Source organism: Patagioenas fasciata, chromosome 2 (genome assembly GCF_037038585.1).
Source record: "Patagioenas fasciata isolate bPatFas1 chromosome 2, bPatFas1.hap1, whole genome shotgun sequence".
NCBI lineage: Eukaryota > Metazoa > Chordata > Aves > Columbiformes > Columbidae > Patagioenas > Patagioenas fasciata.
This window is the reverse complement of record NC_092521.1, coordinates 122,723,082-122,746,100: the sequence shown is the minus strand read 5'-3', so window position 1 is coordinate 122,746,100 and position 23,019 is coordinate 122,723,082. Positions and strand designations below refer to the sequence as shown.

The window sequence follows — 23,019 nt, the reverse complement described above, 5'->3', positions numbered from 1 at the left end:
CAACAGCTCAGCACACAAAAACTAGTTGATCTGATTATGAGTAAATTGCAAAATTATTCTACCAATTTTATGTTTTGTCAGAATCCTTGGAACTGAAGAGACAGTGCGTCTACTACCTGCCTTATTCCAGGAAGAATATCATGTCTGCAGAAGAAAGTACATTGTCATTGACAAGTTTCTACCTAAAAAAAAAAAATAAATTATATATATATGTGTGTATAAAAAAATTGAAAAAATGGCATTACAAGTTCCTTAATAGTATCCTACTAGTGTGGTGCTGTTATCCAGAACTGTTTCAGCATATGCAAGTGCAAAAATTTTTAACATTGCTTAGTATCTCTGTAGGATTCTTTCCATTACATATGAGTAGCACAAAATCATGTGGATTTACAACATTAAAAATAAAATTTCATGTTTAGAGAGGAGGCACAATTTTTCTGAGAGATCTGTGAGTACTTGAGTTGATGCTGGGTATGTTTGTGTCTCTGTTCAGGTAGTTCAGAGGCAAAATAGCTACTTGTTTTATTCCTTTTTTTTTTGCAGCCACATTAGACAGAGAAAGTGCCTTCTGAAGAGAAAAGTGCCCTAAGTATCCGCCATCTTAATCTGTGAGAGGTTGATTGTACTGAGCTGTGCTTGAGCAGAGGATGGGGCATTTAGATCCACCCTTCAGGATTCTTAAATACAAGTCTTTCAAATGCAGCAGTAGAAGACAAGGAGAAGGAAGAACCTCTGCAATGAATCCAGCAAAACCTATTTTGTTATTTCTTTGGTTAAGTCTTCTCATATCATTTGGGTTAAATTCCACTATTATACACACACAGACCATGATTACAAGGAGAGCTTTATGAAAAAATAACAGAAACCAAAGTGTTCGACCCTTGTCTTGTAACCCAGAGAGAATCCTAGTCTACTTCTGAAAACATCACTACATTAATGATGCAAGAGTCTTTTTGGAGACTTTGGACATTTTAGGATTGCACTTGCAGAACTTCATGATGGAAAGAATTATGCATGTCTGGGGTATATCTGGTACGTATCAGTTTGAATTACATAGCACCCTGAAAAGGGGCGTGATCTTTGAAAAACTGCAATGCTTTTGACCATCTTGTCTTTATACAATTTGAAATTCAGCAAACCAAATAAACAGTTATTGAAAAGTAAGAATTTAGGGACCTTATCCCTTACTCTTTTTTCTGTATAACACATTTGCAGATATGATCCAAATCTGTTCTTTAAAACCAGAGAGTTCTTTAATACTGTTACTTAAAAGATGTTGTTGTTTAACCCCAGCTGGCAACAATGCACCACACAGCCGCTTGCTCACTCTCCCCAAGTGGGATGGGGGAGAGAATCAGAAGAGTAAAAGTGAGAAAACTCGTGGGTTGAGATAAAGACAACTTAATAGGTAAAGCAAAAGCTGCGTACAGAAGCAAAGCAAAACAAGGGATTCATTCACCACTTCCCATGGGCAGGCAGATATTCAAGCCATGTCTTGGAAAGCCAAGCTCCATCATGTGTAATAGTTACTTGGGAAGATAAATTCTGTCACTCCGAACGTCCCCCACTTCCTTCTTCTTCCCCCAGCTGTATATGCTGAGCATGATGTCATATGGTCTGGAATATCCCTTTTGCCAGTTGGGGTCAGCTGTCCCAGCTGTGTCCCCTCCCAGCCCCTCATGCACCCGCAACCTACTCACTGGTGGGGTGGTATGAGAAGCTGAAAAGGCCTTGACTGCTCAGCAACAACCAAAACATCAGTGTGTTATAAGCATTATCCTCATTCTAAATCCAAAACTCAACACTATATCAGGTACTAGGAAGAAAATTAACTCTATCCCAGCTGAAACCAGGAGACTTGGCTTTGATCTGTTTTTAAACAACTGTTAATAAAACCAAATGACCGGAGCAACTTGCTGTTTCACATGCGCCCTATTTCAATCAGGAAAAACAAAAAAGCCAAAAAACCTGCTGGGTATGAAATACAGAGGCCCAAAAAGTGCAGGAGACTCTCTACAGATATGTTATCTCCTTGAAGGCAGCTCCTTGGGGCTGCGAATCTCCTGCAGTCTGGATTGGATTGGGGCTCTCTCACTGATCAGTGTCAGTTGTCTTTTCCCTGCAGCCAGGAAACTTTGCTCCTGGCTGACTAGTTTTGGGCTGTCTAAGGTGCAGTGATGCAGCATGTTGGGAAAGTGTCAGAGTGTGAGAGCTGGCCAGAAAACATTTCTGTCTTCCTTTCTTCCCAAAATAACACTTTAAAAAATAATATATACGTAACTTCTGTTTCTTCTCCCTTCCATTTTCATCTGAAACATCAGCAGGTAAGATGATAGTAAATGTCACAGTACATTTTAAAGAGAAAGAATTTTATCCAAACTCCAAAGTTCTAGCCACAGGGGAAGATATCTGACCTGAGATGCCGGCTCATGTTTCTTTTCAGTCATTAAAGTGCCCAAACAGTACAAAAACCCCACAGAGATACACAAACAGAGATGTTTATTTCTAGATACATAGAAGTCTACTGAGAGATAAAAAAAACATTGTAATTCAGCTGCAGTGTATTTCTTATCCACTGAGGAATAAAACCTAAAAATGTTAATCACACTATCATAAATGAAATAAGTGTTTTCTATACTATGTAGCTAATGGCAAGAATATTTTTGCACTGAGAAATGTGTTTTTGCACTTAAAATGTGTTTGAAATATTTCAGAAACATCAAAAGATGTAATTATATTTTCATAAGAAAAGGCATAACTAGGAAAACAAAATATTTTTATTAGCCTAGAAAATGTGATCTTTGACAATACTCAGGCGGCATTTTTCCTGGTTTCAGGTAGTCTCTTGTTTAACTTCAAAAATTTTGTCTACAGTAATATTACTTCAATATAAAGGTTACTTTTTCACTGTGAAATTTTATTGGGATTTAGAGAACAAATCTTTCTCAGCAGGAAAGCGGAAGCTAGACTTATTTTGCTGAAGAGCTTCAGGGGTGCCTGTCAGTTCCATCAGACATATTTTATGTGATACCAGCCCCAAAATCAGTAAAAACATCCTTTCCTTATTCTAATCTATGCTTGTGAATCATTAGGAAGACTTTCAGGAGCCAAGACATAAAAAGATGCAGTTAATATGTTTATTCAAAGAAAACATTTCTAGAAGGGCAGAAAATAGTGACGTATGAAAAGAAATGGAGTCTATGTGCTATGTGTGGTGGCCCACACCTCCAGTGGTGACACAGACTGACAGGCTGCTTTGACAGTGACACGTGCAAGTGTATGGGCCGCTATGAGTGATGGGCATAGGGGGAACCTGGAGGCGTTGCTCTGCTGTTTTTGAAGGCATCACCACCACAGGCTCCTTTGGGTGGCAGCAGGTCCACGAACCACCCGGTCATGCCCCTGGGAGCATCCTACAGCAAAGCAACATGACCCTGAGATAGGGGATCTCTTTATCTGAGAGCTGAAGCAAAAAAGGAATGGTGACAGTGGCTGAGGTGATTCCCTCTTTGCAATGTGGAGTAACCCCACACCTATCCCCTTCTCAGCTCCTGGACAGGAATGCAGGGATTCAGGCATGGAACAGCTTCTGCAAGGCAAAGCATATTTGAGGCTGAGGCAGAAGCAATGCTTTCATGAGAGGAGAAAATAAGCACTAGAGGAAGCACCCTGAATGTTGAAATGTATTAAAAGTGCCCTAAGAGTTAATTGAAAACAATTCTGTGGCAAACTTGCAGGGTAACCATCTTACCAACACACTGGTGCTCTCAGGAAACTCACATTGCCACCTGCTGTGCCATAGCTCACCATATATGCCAAAAGAAGGAATAGATATACTGACCCTCCCAAGAGGATGGTGCCTATGGTACCACCTCCAGGGCCGTATCAGAGCTTAGGCCAACTTCTTGCACCAGAAGAAGGCAGTTCAGATGAGCTCACAGGAATGCTGTGCTGTCAGAGCAGCCAGAGAGCTGGGTGTGTGCTGAAGATGACTGACCAGCTCCAGCGCCTCTGTCTGCGCTGGAGAGGACACAGACACAGGGCTGAAGTAGTCCTTTAAGATGGGCCTTGAACGTCACTCCAGCAAAGGCGTAGATCACGGGGTTCAGGCAGCAGTGGATGAAGGAGATTGTTTCCGTCAGCTGCAGGGCCAGGGCTATCTGGTAGCTCGCCTTGCAGTCATTGATGATGTGCAGGCTCTGCAGGGAGTCTAGGAACAGTGCGATGTTGAAGGGAGTCCAGAAGAGGAAGAAGACAATGACGATGATGAAAATCATCTTGATTGCCTTGATCTTGTTCCGATTTTTGCATTTTTGCAGATTTTTCAGTATCTGGGAGTAGCAGTAAATAAGGATGCTAAGGGGAATCAAGAGGCCTAAGATATTGGCTGCAAACTGAGAAGCAACCTTCCAGGTATTGTCACCTGGTGGGTATGTGGAGACACACTGCACAGACTGCTCAATTTCCAGCTGTTGGTTGAACATGATGTTGGGTACAGAAGCCAAGACAGCCACCAGCCACAGGATTAAACTAATAATTACGCCACAAGAGGCTGTCCGAATCCTCATGGCATAGACAGCATGGACAATTGCTATATACCTGTCTACGCTCATGAAGGTTATGAAGAAAATGCCACTATAAAAACCTACGTAATAAATGCCAGCCATTATCTTGCACATAGCGTTGCCAAAAACCCACTGGTCTGACGCATAGTGGCCTTGGAAAGGGAGAGGCACCACGAAGAGGAGATCGGATGCTGCGAGGTTCAGCAGGCAGATGTCAGTCATTGTTGTCAGCCTTTTCCTGGTCAGAAGAACCCAAAGGACCAAGGAGTTTCCCAGAAGGCAGAAGACAAATACAAGGCAGTAAAGAATCGGCAAAAAGAGAGATTTAAATCTGCGAAACTGGTTGCCTTCATTGCATGGAGCAGTGTTTTCCTCATATCCATAGTCATATTCTGTTGTGGCAAGGAACTGGCTTGTGGGATTCATCACAGATACCTGTGCAGGAAAGAGCAAGAGATAAAGAGCTGTTTGTCCTGGCACAGGACTCTCAGGGTGTATCAGAAGGGGAGTGGTTAGTAGGTCAAAAGAGGTTCTCCTTCCCCTCTACTCTGCCCTGGTGAGACCACATGTGGAATATTGTGTCCAGTTCTGGGCCCTCCAGTTCAAGAAGGACAGGGAACTGCTGGAGAGAGTCCAGCGTAGGGCAACAAAGATGATGAAGGGAGTGGAGCATCTCCCTTTTCAGGAAAGGCTGAGGGAGCTGGGGCTCTTCAGCTTGGGGAAGAGGAGACTGAGGGGTGACCTCATTAATGTTCACAGATATATAAAGGGTGAGTGTCACAAGGATGGAGCCAGGCTCTTCTCGGTGACAACCAATGATAGAACAAGGGGTAATGGGTACAAACTGGAACACAGGAGGTTCCACTTAAATTTGAGAAGAAACTTCTTCTCAGTGAAGGTGACCGAACTCTGGAACAGGCTGCCCAGGGAGGTTGTGGAGTCTCCTACTCTGGAGGCATTCAAGACCTGCCTGGACACTTTCCTGTGTAACCTCATCTAGGTGTTCCTGCTCCAGCAGGGGGATTGGACTGGATGATCTTATGTGGTCCCTTCCAATCCCTAACATTCTGTGATTCTGTGTGATTCTGTGATTCTGTGGTGGCTTCTGCTTTTCTCTGTGCCACATTGAGCTCGTGGATCAGCCTCCAGGCAGAGAGTGGCTGGACAGGAGCAGCTGTGTCACCCCAAAGGCTGCATCTGCAGCCTATGAATTGTTCCTATAGAATAGAAGAATTATTTTTGTTGGAAGAGACCCTCAAGGTCATCAACTCCAACAATTAACCTCACTCTGGCATTAAACCATGTCCCTAGGAACCTCATCTACACATCTTTTAAACACCTCCAGAGGTGGTGACTCAACCACTTTTCTAGGTAGCCTGTTCTAATGCCTGACAACTCTTTCTGTGAAGAATTTTTTCATAATATCCAATCTAAAGCTTCCCTGGTGCAATTTGAGGCCATTTCCTCTCGTCTTGTTACTTGGCAGGAGACCAACACCCTCCATGCTACAATCTCCTTTCAGATAGAAATAGGGACTGATAAGGTGTCCCCTCAGCCTCCTTTTCTCCAGGCTAAACAGCCCCAGTTCCCTCAGCTCTTCCTTGTAAGACTTGTGCTCCAGGCCTCTCACCAGCTTTGTTGCCCTTCTCTGAACTCTCTCTAGCACTTCAATACTTTCTTGTCGTGAAAGGCTCAAAACCGATCACTTCCCTAGTCTTGCTGGCCACGCTATTTCTGATACAAGCCAGGATGCTGTTGGCCTTTTTTGGCCACCTAGGCACACTGCTGGCTCATGTTAGCCAGCTGTCAACCAACACCCTCAGGTCCTTTTCCACCAGGCAGATTCCCAGCCACTCTTCCCTGAGGCTGTAGCATTGCCTGGGGTTGTTACGACCCAAGTGCAGGACTTGGTGTCATCTGCAGACTTACTGAGGGCACACTCAATCCACTCATCCAGATCATTGATAAAGATATTAAACAGAACCGGTCTCAACATTATACCTGTGTTAAGTATGAGTGCTATGATACTTTCAATTTCCCCAAAACTGCTTCAGTGCTAGTGAGTTAGTGACAGGGAAAAAATGATGCTCTGGGTAGTTGTAATGGTGCAAAATGGTACAAAACCTGCATCTGATCTAAGAATCTGGATTTTCTTCCCTGGGGTGGGGAAGCATTTTACATGTAGGATAAAGACACTTATAGAAGTGTTTTGACTGAAGAAGCCATCACCAAGCAGCATACCCACACTTTTAGCTGAGCTGATCAGCTATGTACAGGCACGGACTGCAGAGACATGTAAGCTAGTTTTCCACAGGTAGGCACAGGATCACATACAAACAGCCTCTGCAGCAGCAGGGAGTTTGCAGGGCTATGGCAGCATTCACAGTGTCCAGCTCTGGGCTGCAGCAGGGCCGCCACTGAGCTCTGGGTTCCCTGGTGAGCAGCTTGGCTGTGCCCGCTGCTAAAACCCAACAGTTTTATTGCTCCTGTCTGTTCTGCCCAACTTCAGCTTTCTAGTTCAGAGAAAACCAAAACACTCTGGGAGGAGGTTTCCTCTCTGTCATTTCTGAAGAACTGCAATAAAGACAGCTTTAAAATGGTCTGACATGCTCTCCAAAAGTGGCTTTATCCACTTTTTTTTTTTCTTTTTCTGATGTCACCTGAAGACCCAAATAAAAGGGAATCGGTTTTGCAGAGTTAAGTGCTCATATTTTAAGAAGTATTGGTTCTTTCGAAAGGCACCATTTCAAAAAAGTTTGCCTTATTACTGCTAAGACATTTGCATGTTTATTGTGCACTGCACCTACATTATGTTTGCACAGAGGTTAATCACATCTTGAAAGAACTTCAAAGGCACAGAGTTTCCAGGAGGGAAGAATCAGTTGTAATTATACTGCTACTAAGCTGCAGCAATAATATGAATGACAGTGATTAATTCATTAAAAGTAGAGAACATGCTCTTCTGAGTTAAAAATTGCTGCTTGGGTGTATGAAAAGAGAGGGAACTGCGAAAATTCTTCTATTGGCATGGAAGGAATCAGAATTCACTCCTTCTTGCCTGGCTCTGCCACCTTGTGCAGGGAAACAGGAGGATCCAGATGCACAGCACAGTGGTGCTGGAGTCAGTGTTTGTCCGCTGCTCCATGTATGGATGCTGCTCGTGCCTTGCTGACCTGCCTCAGCTTTTCATGGGGCTCCAGGACTGTTTCCATCAAAGCCAGTTGGTATGTGCAATGCAGACAAACCTGTTACAAATGCAACACTCAACCCTACAGTGTTCCTTGTTCAGAAATAACGAGTGATGAGAGAAAAGCACTCCTGCAATTTATATTGATAGTGTAATTCCTATATTTAGTTTTCAGCTGTGGGTAGGGCATCGGCATTAAGAATTTTGATTTTGTTTTAATGCATAAACCCCTAAATATTGAGATGTTGAGTCACTACATACTGGCTGTTCATGCAGCAGCAGGTATAAGTAGAAAATATTTCCAGGTAATGCTTTTGATGTGTGATCTCAACATACTGCGAGTGTAAGCATTGTAGCAATGACTTGCTTTTCTTAAATGCCTGTCAGGGACCCTTTAAAAGCAGTCCATAGGTTCAACAACCAAATGTAAAAAATTTCAAAAAATAATTAATATTGTCTTCTAGATGTATAAATATATAAATAAGTAGATAGATACAGATACACAGATCTAGATTTGTAGATCTGATTAATCCAAGTTTGGCAAAATTCAAAAGTGTTTTTCCTGGGCTGAGCAGAGACTGGAGATGCTCCACTTCAGACTTTCAGAATGCCATTACAGCACTAATGCCTTTGACAGCTTCCGACCAAGGCACAGCATTTTCCACTTTCTCCTCTCTCCACACCAGCTGGTAAAACATTCAAACTGAAAAAAAAAGCAGTTTTCCAGAGGGTATCAAAAGAGAGAGAACTGCTGCAGGTCACTTTCCCCTGTTTGCCAAATTTAGCCCACTACTTTTAAGAGTAGCGCTTTAAATATGGATGGACTTTACCTTTGAACAGCAGAAAGCCTCTATGCTCTCAGTTGGCCTCGGTCACCTTCTCCTTCTACCTTGTCCTTGTCCTCTCTCAGGCTTGGGAGTTTTCAAGAGGTTTATTCCATTGCTTGTGGAGAAAGCTGTGCTTGGAGATATTCAGGTGTCGAATGGGCTGCTGCCAGTTACAGAACAGGATTTGAGAAAAATAGAAGGCTTTGTAGCTGCGGTAAACAGGAAAAGAAGTGAGGGGCCTTACAAACACATTCTGTGAAACAAAAATCAAATACGACTTTTTCGTAAGACAGTAAAGGTAGCACATGAACAGGTATTATTTTAATACTTTTGCTAAATGTTCTCTCCTCACAGTTACCCAGGAAATAATTAAAAATTCAGGTGTCTCCATTACAGAACACACCCTAATAAAGTAGCAGCTTTTTTCAGAATCTGGTATATAATTTCTGAGACACATTATTTTATTTTTTGTTTTATTCAGTTAATATCAACTTGTATACTGCAGGCTTGTTACGTCCTTCCTTGTCAGTAATGTGCTTACTTTCTGAGCAGAATGAGAACTCACAGCTACTGATATCTCTTGGCAATAATTTTTTAAGTGGTTTTTATTCAAGTGGAGCCATTTCAGAGTTTCTTTGCTACCTTGGGGTTTTTTAGAGTATATTTTAAAGCATTTAGGATACATGGTCAAGGACAAAATATTTAAACAAGGACAGGGTTGATTTGCTTTTATTTCATTAAAGAACTTTAAATTATTTTTATTTTGTGTAATACTGTATACTGTAGTGCTTTACAAGTCAGCTAGATTGTATACTTTTCATGCATTAATCTCAACAAGCACCTTTTTCCGGATTTATAGGAGCACAGAGAATGTGAGAAATTCGCTGAAGAGCCCCAAACAAGTATGTTGCAGATCCAAAGCATGGCTGCCATAGAAGTTTTTAAACTGTTCTTTGGTAGCAGCTAGAAGCTCCAATCCAAAGTATCTTTAGAGCTTGCTGGCTGTTGCAAAAACGAATAGTGAGAGTCCTAAAGAACAGAAGAGCTAAATACTGCAGGGAGGAAAAAAAAAAGAAAAAAAAAAAAAGTGGGGGTAAAAAAAAAGCGAGAAAATAGGCTAGAGGGAAAAAGAACTAACCTAATGAAGGACCTGGCACTAGTCAGTAGCACTGTCAGAAAGAAAAGACCTGTTCCTTGATGTATTCAAAATGCTACTGACGAGCACAGCATTACCCTGCCTCCAAGTACCCAGGTGGTCTTATTACATAAAGGAGACCAGGTACTCTTTCTTCTTTTGTGTTTTTGTTTGTTTTATTTTGTTTTGTTTTCAGAATTTACTTTTGAATATTATTTTAATAGAACTTTATTTCATTCTATTCTCTCTGTATTATTTGTATCACTAATAATATATCAATAGTATGTCCTGCTGTTACAGACGTACAGTACAACATAACATAACTCCAGTCTATTTACTTTTTTTGTTTAGAAATCAATGAAGTCAGCTTTCATTATTTCTTTGTATGATCATAGCATCAATCAATGAAAGATGCTCTCTTTCCATTGGATGTTTTTTGCATTAGTTTGGCTGATAAATCCTTAACACATATAAAAAAAATAAACAATAGTTTGATATGAAACTGATAAAATTTGTCAGTAGTTTGACATGCAACTGATAAAGGAATTAAATATATCTGCATTTTAAAACATGTATATGTATTCTAAAAGGAAAAAAAACCATATTTTTTCTTGAGTTATTTTCTTCTGCATGCATTATGATTTTGCAAAAATATTTAACTTTGTTCAAAATGTATATTTCTTTTAATCGGAAAATCTTCCAGCTGTGTATTTTCACCAGCTGCAATTTTGCATGGCCTGGCAAAGTGAGGCATGAAGTTGGAAGAGTACAGCAGGGAAATGTCAGAGGAAACACCATGTGCATTGGAGAAAGCTGGAGCAAGCAGGAAGATGCAGAAGACCATAAAGGCAAGGAAAAGATCTTTATTTCAAGTGAAAAAAGAAGATACAAGAAAGCAGGCCTGGTGACTGCCGTGGTTAGAGGATGTCTTTAAGCAGACCAGAGAGGACCGTGCTGGACATATGGCTAACAGCCTGGCAATAAGGAGAGGAAGGAAAAAATTGTGGTGGTGCCAGTGTTTTGGAGGAAAACAGCAGAATTACTGAGTCTGATATAAAATTTGCCAAAGTTCCTGACACAGAGCTGTTCCTTGAGTTTTTCTCAACAGAGGAAGAAAATTTATTAAAGGCAACAGAAGATGTGATTTGTCAAAGGCAGTGAAAGGAAGGGAGCAGAGATGGGTTTGTGAGATGACATATATGGCTTTGGAAAGCTGCTGTCCCTGACCAGCAGATATGAGGGTAGGTGGGAGGGGAGGCCCACAGCACAGGGGTGGACTTGAGAACTGTTGGCTGAAAGAATGATGATTATGATGATGAAAACTAGTGGAAGATGCCTGGGTTGGGGGACAGGGAAGAACCAGATGTCAATTTCATTATTCTCTGCATGCTGAGCCCTACTCTCTCTCTTACAGGTAATTTGAGGGGACGATGGGCAGACAGAGCTCTGCTGGGCTGGAGGGCAGCAGAGATAAATAACTGGTTGTGTGTTCACAGATGTGCAGTGCTGAAAGCTGTAATTATGCTAACCTCCCCTTTAAAGCTCAGAGGAAGATAACTGGTGGGGGGAGGATGGGACGTATGCATTTCTGATTTTCTCCACCATCAGCTATGAACCAGGTTGTAATGACCCGTATCCTTCCCAACACTTCTTTGATCTCTGAGTAGCATTCACCTTGTCCTGAGTTACACAAGGGACATGTAGGCAAACAGGGATTTTCTACAATAAAAACGCCCTTTGAAATTTATCTGAGGAAGATAACAAAGCAGAAAATGTCGTAAACCAGTAAGAGGCGTTAAAAACTGAACACAGAAGTTAAAGGTCAACTGCACTTGAAAGTGCTGAACTCACGTGGAAACAGGTACAGGGAGGCTGCAAAGGGTAGAAGGAGCAGCATGAGAGAGCTGGGCTCAGCCTGGTAAAGTGGAGTTGTGGAGGGGATATGTTTGCTACATACAGATAACCCAGAGAGGAAATGGCCAGGGGAAAAGGAGGGTTGTCTCACCTTAGAGAAAGCATAGGTATATGAGAACAACACTACAGGTTGTCTCTTGGGCTGAAGGCAGTTTGTTCGGGGGGCGATGGGGCTGTGGAGCAGCCTTCCTGTGGGATGAGATCAAGCCAGCTAGTGTGAAATGGTCCTTGGTTCTGTTTGTGAAGGGGACACATGACCGAGGGGCTCTCATATCTGAGGATGGGACAGCAGGTACCAGGCAGTCCCTCCCAGGGCTTTGGGGGTGCTATCAAGGTGGTGGGTGGGAGCTGGCAAGCAGGAAGGTCTTAGATCTGTTTCCTAAGAACCCATCCAAAATCCACCCTAGAGGTCACTTCTCTAGCAGTGTCCCTCCAGATGAGTTTTAGCTGGATCTAATACCAGTGCTAGTGATGTCTCTCTTGTGGGATCTCCCATGAGTAAGAAAAACCTTAGAGAAACAGAGACAACTATTCGTGTCTCCAGTGCTCCAGCTTATGGCCAGTTTGGGTTTGGGAGCAGGAGCCGTGCCACACAACACACTTCATGCACCCAACCAGGGCTGCTGCAGGAGAGAAGCACTGTGTTTTGTCACCACCTTGGTGAAAATGCCAGTGCATAGGCACCTCTGTCATCACTCAGGCTAAAAAACACAGGGAAAATGTTGCTGTTGGAGGAACCTCCTGCTTTGCCTTCTCATGTTTTGATGGTGGTGGTCAGGGTCAGCCTGCAGTGGCCACAGTGGCCCCAGTGAGTGCTGGTGAGTCTCCATGAGATTGTGCACCATGATGTTCATGCTTCCTTAGCTGTGCTTGCTGCCATTGCCACTGCAGCGGTTTTCGTATTCACACTTTGAAACTATGGTTTCTGTTGTTTTGTCTTCTGTCAGAAAAGTTGCTTCAGTGGGGAAAAAATTCATGCAGCGCTTCAGACAGGTGAAGACACTATCAGCCTAAAAAGCGACCAGCACACCAGAGTAACGCAGATTTCCACTCCCCCAAACTACTTGGAGCCCCAACATCAAGGAAGTGATGCTCCACTGAGGCCGCATGTTGAATGGAAAAGCTGTGGCAAATACCACAACCAAAAGAAATAGTGCTGTGAGGCAAACAGCACGGCCACATCTGCAGCTCCTACAGCCAGACAAATTCACTGGCACTGGGGAGCCACCTGTGCATGCTAGCTCAGCCTTTGGCATTAGTCCCAGAGGGTTTTCTTACCCTGTGCCACCACTGCAGCTCCTCAGCCTGGGGTTGATGGGCAGCTTAGCTGCTGCAAAACTTCTCTGCCTGCTCTTGTAGAAACCTCTCCTTCTCCTACAGTCAGTTTAGATGAATTGAGTTTGAACACAGAAAGGAAACTGTGGTTGCAACAGAGAACACCACCAGCAAGAAACTTGTTTTGGCCCCAGGAGCACCAGCCACGAGTCCTGATATGACTCTGGCTGTTGAGTAAGGCAGATGGGAGGCACCTTCCAGATACCACAGCACAGGCTCTGGTGTTGGTATAAGAGGCATTAGGAAAAGAAGGAAGATAAGATAGCTTACCTGGTAGGATATTTCCCAAGAAAAGACTAAGTATTTCCTGAAGCTGCTTGCTATCATAACAACCGTCCGAAAAGCAGAGGACAAGTTTGCCTTGATGCAATGCTCTGCTTCTACCCATCTCAAAGTGATGGTGACCAGTCAAGTCAGGTGCTCTTAGGCAAGAAGAGCACCTTCCTCTGCCTTTGCTCGACAGCAAAATAAGAACAGCTTCTTAGACAATAAGAGGCCTTTCCCTTTCAAATCAGCTCTCACTTTACAACTCAGAGGGCTTACTCTGTCATATTAGAAGAGGAGGGAAGAGGTGACTTAGTTCAACAGATGAAACAAAATAAGTATTAACTGCAAGAGGGGGTACAGGCGTTCAGAGTTGCTGGGCTGCTCAGCTAAAATGGCTTGTAAAATACCTGCAATCATCTGTTCATGGGAAGAACAATGATAACAGCTCAGCTTTGCAGCAGAAGGTGGAGGAGTGTGGTCAGGGCAAGCATGTCCTCTGCAACTTGGGGGTCGCGTGGCAGGTGGCACTTTGATGAACCTCCCACCCAAAATTCCTCCTCCTGTCCACGTCTCTGTCTCAACAACCCTCTACTAAGGGTCTCTGCTGCCTACACAGACTGGCAAGTGCCCTTCCCAACTGCAGCACCCTCGGTGAATCCCTTGCACCATGGTCACCTGCGAAGTACAGGAGAAAACCCCACATGGGATTTGTCTTCTGAGGAATCCTTGCTTCTTTCAGCTAATGAGACAATGTTTGGGTCTATCAGCATCAGCTGTCAACACACCATCTTAGTGGGACTGCATCAGCTTAATCAAATTTTTTTAATCAGACCATTGCTAGAGTGGAGGTACAAAGTTACCTTATGGTAGAATGGCCCAGTTCCATTTCTTTATGGGAATGACATATTTGCATGCCTGTGTACAATGAGGTGGGTGAGATTTCTGTGACTGGGTGAGATTTAAAGAGATTGGTTTTTTGGTCATCATAAAGGTATATTTAGGTTGCCTAAGATATACGTGAAAGCACCAAGATGTTTTTTGGGGGACTCCCCCCTCCAATTAGAGAAAAAAAAATGAAGAAGAATCACAATACTTTATCTGACAAGCTCCAGACAAAACATTGACATTTTTCCTTTTTAAATGTGTTATTTTCAAATGTAGCTTTTTGAGAAATAAATAACCCCTTCTCTAACCCTTCTTCCTCAAAACCAGGCAGACTTCAAAGCTTAAAAAATAGCCCAGTAGAACTAAGATGTGTCGGTTTTGTTGACAGCAGACAGAAATTTTTATTTTTCTTTTCAGCTTGGTCAGCAAAAATATTGACACCCTCCACCAAAGTGCAGTCGTATTACTGTAACAAAGCTCTTGTGTAATGCAGACATGTACAGATGTGCGTACAAAAAATTTATTTGGCATTGTGCTGGCTCTCTTTCCTGCAGCAGATGCTCAGTGCAGAAAAAGAAAGGCTGTGAGCTGGACAGTCCTCCAAAAACTGTTGATGAGTTTGTAGAGGAGAAGCAGCTGGAGGCACTTGGTGAGGTTTGGATCAGTCCCTTCTGCTTCATGCTGTGCTTTTCACTGCCGGCACCAAAGCCAAACGGATTATGGCTTTGACAGCTGTGGCCTTACACAATCGCTTAGTTTCACCAAAGCAGAAATCAGTGATTTGCAAAACTCCCAGCACAGCAACTCATTCATAACAATGTCAGCAGTGAGTGGGATTTTCTCACTTAATGTTTTACAACAGGGTAACTGTGGGACAGAAATAAATAAACAAACACATTTATTGCCTATGGAGTCTCTGAGAAGACGGTTCTTCATCTGTCCCTTATCTGATGCTTTTTTTTTTTATCACCCTAAAGTGCTTATTTTTTTTAAGCCTTTACTATCCCACACCTTCGGTACATGAGCACCTCTCAGATTAGCATTTGACACTGCTCTGCCTAAGAGTGGAGAACAGAGAAGGATGCAACTGAGAATGAGTTAGAACAGAGAAACCACAGAAAACAGGGCTGGATGGGACACTGGAAGATTAAGAAATGTAACTACTCCTACATTTATACAGTCCTAATATTACATTCGGCCCTTTGAAGGCAAACGCGAGGCTGATGTGGCTCCTGGTGAAAATGAGTTTGACATACCTGAGGCAGTCCGTCTCCTGCCTTAAAGGCAGGGGCAGTGTCCCACTGTGATTCTTGCCACCCAGTTGTTCAGCCTGCTCCTACAGTCCCTGCTTTCCCCCCAGCTCCTCCTTACAAACTATCCCAGTGCTTCTTCAGACTCACTCCTAGTAAATTCATCTTAGTCTAAAACTCTCCTGGTATGATTTGAGTCGGTTATTTGTCTTATCCATGGAGGAACAATTGCTACTTTCTTCTAGCTGCTTTAAAATATTCTTAGATAATGTTTCCCTTCAATCTTAATAGCTCATACTCCATAATCTTTTTCCTTTTAGGTCATGTTTTCTAAGTTGTCAGTTGTAGCCACTGTTGTTCTTTGGTGGCTGTCCAGTTTTCCTTAATCTTCTTTGCATTGCAGTGCCCAAAACTAGACATGGAGGGCAGCTGCGGGCCTTACCCCTGGCAAAGCAGACTGGAAGAGTCACCTGCCAGGGTAGCTGTCATCTTTTGCAATCACATAGCACTGGTGAGTCACGCTTCTGTTGTGCTGGATGCTGGCTACCAGATCCTTTTTTCCATAAGTTCTGTCTTCACCATAATGTGTTGTGGTCTCAGCTGACCCTGCCCATGTGCAAAAGTGGGTGCTTGTCCTTAATGAACCGCAGCCCAGCGCTCTCAGGCTTTTTAATCTGTCAAGGTCAATTTGAGTGGCCATCCTGTCCCCCAGTGCATTTTCAACCCTTCCCAAGGTAGTGACATGTGTAAAAGTGATAGGATGAGAGGAAATGGCCTGAAGCTGCACTAGGGGATGTTTAGATTGGATATTAGGAAAAATTTCTTCACAGAAATGGTTGTCAGTCATTGCAACAGGCTGCCCAGGGAAGTGGTGGAGTCACCATCCCTGGAAGTGTTTAAAAGACATATAGATGAGGTTCTTAGGGACATGGTTAGTGCCAGAGTTAAGTTAATGGCTGGACTCAATAGTCTTGAGGGTCTCTTCCAATCAAAATGATTCTTTGATTAAAATAATAAAAACATACACCAGCCCTTCATCCACAGCACCTATGTGCACGCTGAATTGTGCTGGGGCGGAGCGCGCTCCTGGCTGCAGGACGCTTCTGGGCAGCTCTCCTGTCGAGCAGCGACTGCTCCGGACTTGGGCTGTCTGACCACTTGTGGACTCATGTAAAGGCTGTTTGATATGCTTGGACAACTCTAGCTCTGAGGTCCAGGATAACCCTGCATTTCCATCTGGCACAAGGCTGTAACTGAGGCTGATTTGACATAGCTGCTCCTTGACAAATATGTATTGGCTCTTACTCTTTTTATTTTCTTGCAAGTTGCTTATTCCTTCTAATGCTTTCCAGCAACTGTAATTACACTGTCTGACACATAAGTCCCTCTCTGGCTTAAACTGATGTTTCCCCACCAGATTTTTAAGGCTGCCTGTGCTGGCTGGCTGCCTGGTGCTCAGCACCAACGCTTGGCACTGGCCACACTGGACCCAGCACCCTGTCCAGGCAGTGCTGCTCAGAGACCACAGGAAACCACAACACACCTTCCTGCCGACACTCAGGGCTTTCTTCTCAGGGCTCAGTGACACTTCAGGTGTGAAGTCTGTGAGCTCCAGCACAGAAACCAGGCAGGATTCCTCCCACCACAGCAATGCCACCTAACCCTGTACAACAATTTTTGGCTCTGCCAAATGCAGATAAATCACATGGTGCTGAGGCATGGGCAAGGGTACTCTATTAGCTTCTTGGTTAAATGGCTAGACCGGTTCCATCTGCCTCTTGAGCACAGGTCTGCCACAGGAGCCTCCTGTGGAAGCAGCTCTGGGTGCTTATCAGATTCTTACAAGGAAAAAAGGGTTTCAGTATGTGAAACTATGCTCTTAAAACAGAGAAGCCTGTGTGGTTTAAGACCAGGATGGGACCCTGAATTCAAACCTGCACCCTGCCACTGACAGCAGGTCCCCTCGGGGAGGCCGTGTGCCTTTGGAGATTCCTCCCTGGGGCAGGATGCTCTCAGCACGAGAACATCACGCAGCAAAATCTGGGCAACAGTCACATCCTGCTGGCATTTCCCATCTAGACCACAGTAGCTATGATCTCAAAGCAGGCATCTGCACAGCGTTGTCCCATCTTTCATATCTTTTCTCAGTCCTCTGCCCTTGCTGGGGGCACAGAGAGAGAGGCTTTTCTGGGGTGACACACACCTCCAATGCTGCTATGGTCCGAGAAGAGATCTCAGTAACGCTGTTGACAAATCTGTATCTGAGCTGCTGGTAAACAGGAAGCTGCCGAACAGCTTTATTATTTTTCTCAGTTTTTTAGGTTCTTTTGGTCTGGTTTTGGTAGCTATTATTTTTGCTTACTTAATCTCAGGAAACACATTTTTCTGACACCTCTTGCAGGAAATGTGCAAGATACAAAGTGTTGAAAACCTCAGGCTCAGCTCAACCCACAGTACGAGAGGTGGTGAGTCAAAGGGCCTGGCAACGCAGCCATGGCAACGAGGGCATGGCAATTGCACAGGCATAAGCTGGAAGCCCATGGGTAAAGCTCACGATGGGGAAAATGAAGCTAAAAGGATTTGACCATGCAGAATACAGACATGTATGTACTTTTGTGCTATGATTAGAAGTTGCAACTCGAGGGCTTTTCACCAGTATCAGAGCTTTCAATCCTTTCTGGTCAAGAGATCGAGTGGTAGAGCTCTCTTTTCAGAGCTGCAGTACAAGGCTCTTGGGAACCCATTTTCAACATAAAAGACCTACCAGGGAGCCTGCTGTCCACACCAGCTGCGTCCACCATCCACACCTCTGCAAGCAAGTGCAGCCACGCTGAGCCCCTGCACCAGAGCTTGCTCAGAGAGAGGAAAGGACACCCATACTCCCATGATCAGCAGCTTAACGTGGACCCAGCAAGTCATCTGGATGCATCAGAAGCAAACAAGACAGACTGTGCTACCACACATCAGAAGCAAATAGGACAGACTGTGCTACCACTTAGCAAATACCTTAAGTTTGCCCTAGGCTGTGGGCAGTGGTGCAGGTACAAAACCTGCAGGGATCATTGTGCATTGTGTTTAAATTCAATCTTGATCTTACGTGGTGCTGCTTCAGAAAACAAGCAAATAATCAAGCCCAAAGGCCTGCTGCTTACAGGGAGACATGTCAGGGTTTTCTAGTAGTAAGGCTGCCAGGATGGTGAAGCCGTGGGGAGTAGGGGGAGCAGACATTTGTCCCACTGCAGCCCGGGGCTGCTAGTGTGGCTCTGGCTGCAGCATGTCTGACCGTGCACTGACAAGAAGGGCTTCGTTTTATGCACCAATCCTTCTTATCTCTTCTTCACCTTAGGAGTGAGAAGGATCCCTTAGGCTAGCCAGGGTAAAGCAGAGCTTGCATTCCCACTACCTACAGCATCCTCCTCTGCTGTAGGGTGGGCATAGACATGCACAGCTCAATGAAGATAAGACATACAGCCCAAAATGTTCTGAAAAATGCCAGCCAGAAGTCGGGTTGAAAAGGAGGAGGAGTGTCTTTCCATTATGCAGATATATGAGGCAGCTTTTCTTCTCATTTCCAAACTGCAGTTTCATGTTTTTCTGGTGTACTGAAAAGACAAGAGAGGCTCTTGTGGGTTTCAAATGAGTGGGACAAAACAGATTAACTTCTGCCACTGCATAGTTAAAATCTATATTTCCTTTTACTACATGTAGAGTTTCTTTTGCTGACTCTTTTCTGATACACCCCAGTAATTCCATGAGCCATCAAGATTTCATATCTCCCCTCTCGTAAGTCTGTAGGCAGAAGAGTAAAAAGTCAAATGTTTTGTTAAATTTTTGAAACCACTAGGTGTGAATCTGACCGGGACCAAACACAAGACCAGCTTTTATAGGCAAGATCAACAGTAATGTGGCTGCATTTTTTTGGACAGAGCAAAGGATATCCAAGAAATGCAGAAATCAACAGCTAAGCCACAACGCTTCAGGCAATCTTTGAAGAAAAAGAAATCTCTTGAATTAATCTCAAATAGTATTGAATATCCAATATTAAATGAGCGTTTGGGGTGTTTGTGCTTCTTTTACCCAAAATGCTGCTCTGCTTCCTTCATCTTTATTCTCCCAAATATGTGCAAAGCCAGCGATTCCAAACTCAAAAAACCCTTCTTGGTGTGAGCTTTCCTTAAGGAAGAGCCCAGAGCATAGGTGGGGGCTGTCAGCACTGGGAAACCTTCACACTTTACTTCACCAACAATAATTGTCATAAGCTGGGACTAAGAAGGCTTGCCTTTTTGATTGCTTAGGAATTTTATCAATAAAATGGGTCTGAAGATGGAGCAGAACAACCCTTGTTTACTCCTGCTATGTCTCATTTCAGTTTTGGAAAGTTAAAACCAAAAAGTTAAACCAGAAATTCTCCACTGTAATGTAATAAAATAGATCCATGGCCCAAGGCAGAAAAGTGAAATAATATCATTAAAAAAAAAAAACCACAATGCTTTGGGGTTCTCTTCATTTTTTGAAATATGGATAAGTATTCTGATAAGATATCAAACGGCAGTTGACCACATATACCACAGGAGGTTAGCCTTTAATGTACTTCCCAGCAAGGTACATTGTTCAACAATATGAGTGTGCTCCCAACATGATTTCATTTATGCTCTCAGCATTAAGCTTAGCATAAATCACACCTTTTTACTCCCCCATTGCACAAGAGTAGGAATCGACTTCACAGAGAAATTATGTATTTGTCTTGAGGCCTTCTAGAAATGCAGGACAAAAAAGAGTCATTAATCACTTGCTGTGTAAAAAATTTGGCCCTGGGAATCATCTACAAGTCTGACATCCAGACACACTTTTAATACAAAGTTGGTTTTTGGTATCTCTTAGGTTTAGGATCCTAAACTATGGTCTGAGGATGCCAGTGGCCAACAAGATGATGCAAATGGCCTTCAGGTGTTACAGAACCATGTCAGAAGTAGCATTCACCACCCTCCATCAAAACACTGATCCCAAGGGTGCTTGGTTGTTCTTCAAGAAACTCTTCAGAAAAAAAATTCACATAGGCTTTTGAGTATGCATGCAACCAATAAAAAATGAACTGCGGTACCTGTAAACGACTCGAGAGGTTGCTCTAGCAAAATACAGCCCTAACTACTTTTAGCACAACTCCTGTTACAGCACAGCTGTGCTGTCCTGCATGGACATTGCATTACAAGGGGCACAGGAGAGAGATCTGCCCACTCTGGCTGAGAATCAGACTTACGCAAGAAGAAAAGGCATCCACTCTTCCAGTAAACAAAATGTTTTCATCAGCATGAGGGAAGTGGCAGGCTCACTGTGCGGTGACACAGCAGAGCGGTGCAGGGCTGAGCTGCAGGCGGCTGGGAAGAGAGGTGACTGGGCAGGCAGCTGAGCAGGCTGGGCAGGCAGCTGCTGCCCACCACTGCCCACCTCTGCCCATCTCTGCCCACTGCTGCCTGCTGCTCCCCTGACATCCTGCTCCATGGTTGCAGCGCAGTGCATGGGGTGCTGAAAGAGAAGGCTTACTTGCAGCCCAAAAGCATGGTGGAGAGAATTGCTCTCATAAAAGGCAGTCAATTCTGCTGGCAGTCAGGGATCCCGAGGGTTGCACAGCATTCTCACATTTCATTTGAAGTGCTTTCCAAGAGCTAGCCAGGTGAGAAAGAATCAACCCTTTGGCCATCACCAAAGCATGAACATGAAGAACCTGAGCTGAAAACATTCTTTACACTATTCCCTCCATAGGGTGCCCATGTTTCACATATTTTCTCATCTCCACCACAGGTGCTAGGAATGGGATTACCGAAGGTGAGAAGTTCTGTGGTGCTGACAGGTGCTTCGGGTCACTGTCACCCAGAGCCACGCATCAGTTCAGGGGGAAGGAGCCACCAACTTTCAACACAGCCACTTCCAAGATAGTGTGAACGCAGCTGTGGGACGAGATGTGCAGCGGCAATTAGGCTTCACAGAGTCCAAGAAACGATAGGCAAGCATGAGAAGGAAAATGACAAGCTGTCCTAAAGATAAAATACTGCCACTGATCAGCCCCCTTGTAGTAAAGAGCCAGGGTTTGGGCAAGTTTTTCCCAATGCTGGGTACATAAAACAAATCCCCATGCTTGCAAGCACTACCTACCTCCCAGCTCAGCTCTGCTTCAGCCTCCTCCTCCTCCTTGACCGGTGGCACACACTTTGGTAGGAGCAGTGCAGGAGCCCGAGAGGAAGCAGCTTTCAGTTCTTTGGTGTGGGGCAGCAGCTGCTGGCTCCTGGGGCTGCAGGGGTTGCCAGATGGTGGGAGCCAGAGGCTGACGTGGGGACAACACTTTGGGCTGCCTTTGGGCATTGAGGCTCCCCCCTCACTGAATAGTCAAATATAGTCCAGTTTTCTGCCAAGACCGCCTCTGTAGGTTTCAATATATGAGGGCTGTTGTCTCCCTCACTGCTGCAGCTGTCAGCCAGCTTTTCTGCTTTTAATTGTGAGATACGGTCCTAGAGAGCCCATGGATTTCACATTAGACCATTAAAATGTGTAAAATGTTGGAGTAATGATGGAGCAGAAAGCACACTGTGAGTTCCCCAGTTCAGACAACTACCTGTTAGGTGTTTCTTCCCTCTTGACCTGTGCCCCATATACTCCCCTGGGGATCCCTTTCATCTCCACTGGAGGTGTCCCCCACCAGACTCTGCCCCAATGGCCAAAGCACCACCCTCTGCCATGAAGAGATGCACATCTAAATCTTGGGCTGACCCAGGGCTCAGACCTCAGTCCTTCTCTCCCTGGAAGCCAGCACCAACCCCCAGCTTGCCAAAACACCCAGAGGCAGTGACTGCCAGGGGACAGCAGGGACTGCCAGGGGACAGCAGGGACTGCCATGGGATGGTAGGGACAACCACAGGACATCAGTGGCAGCCCCAAGGAGATTATGGCAAGGGTTGTCCAGGAGCCCCATGAAGAGCAGGAAGAGGAGATATACAGACAGTGTGTGCTGATGGCTTCCACCCTGGGGGTTCAGGACACAGCTCTGAGGTGTTTCTGATGCCCACATCCCTCCAGCAAGGGACATCTCCACAGCATGGGGTGACAGTGCAGCAAACGTAGACGGTCCTCTGCCATCCCATCACTGCTGGGAAGAAGGCTGCCTGGTTGCCTTCATTAACATGGGTTCATCAGAGGAGTCAAAGGGATCTTAGCTCCTCTTTTCTGTCATCTAGTGTGGCATGTCAGCCACAAATTGCAGACAACAGGCAAAGAGCTGAGCCAAGCAATGGACTTGGGTAAAGAAAGTGAAGTAGTAGGAGCACAAGCTCAGGGCATGGTGAGGGGAGATCCATGGAGGCCATGGGCAGCCAGGACAGGGCAGGATGAGATGAGCAGCACAGCACTGAGAGGGGAAAATGTCTTGCACGGTCCTTAGCCTTGTCCATGCTTGAGCTGATCTTTCTTTTTTTTTTGATATAAGGTGTTTCAGTGCCCCTTCCTCATCTGCTGCACCGCACCAACCCGAGGAACCAAGCTCTGCTGCCAGTGTCACCAGCTGGGTATTGAGCTGGTCGTCTGCAACTAGCGAACATTTAACCTTACCTGCTGTAAACCGAGAGTGGGATCTGGCCCCAGAGCATCCGGTTCCCCTTTGTGCAAA

At 44.5% G+C, this 23,019-nt stretch overlaps 1 protein-coding gene across 2 annotated transcripts; it reads right to left on the bottom strand.

Annotated features, from left to right (window-relative positions):
- Positions 1–831: 831 nt before the first annotated feature.
- On the bottom strand, positions 832–21,765 carry LOC136098280 (C-C chemokine receptor type 8-like). Of its 2 annotated transcripts, XM_065831544.2 has the most exons (4): positions 21,516–21,765; positions 21,184–21,310; positions 8,583–8,788; positions 832–5,000 (listed from the first exon to the last, which is right to left on the bottom strand). In XM_065831544.2, the coding sequence occupies exon 4, from the start codon at positions 4,989–4,991 to the stop codon at positions 3,936–3,938; it is 1,056 nt and encodes a 351-aa protein (XP_065687616.1). In that variant the 5' UTR covers positions 4,992–5,000; positions 8,583–8,788; positions 21,184–21,310; positions 21,516–21,765; the 3' UTR covers positions 832–3,935. The 2 variants fall into 2 exon arrangements, with proteins under 2 accessions (XP_065687616.1, XP_065687615.1); XM_065831543.2 differs by lacking the exon at positions 21,184–21,310.
- Between the last annotated feature and the right edge of the window lie 1,254 nt (positions 21,766–23,019).

Coding starts and splice junctions, on each gene's coding strand:
- LOC136098280 (XM_065831544.2), bottom strand. CDS start 4,991: ATGAATCCCACAAGCCAGTTCCTTGCCACAACAGAATATGACTATGGA.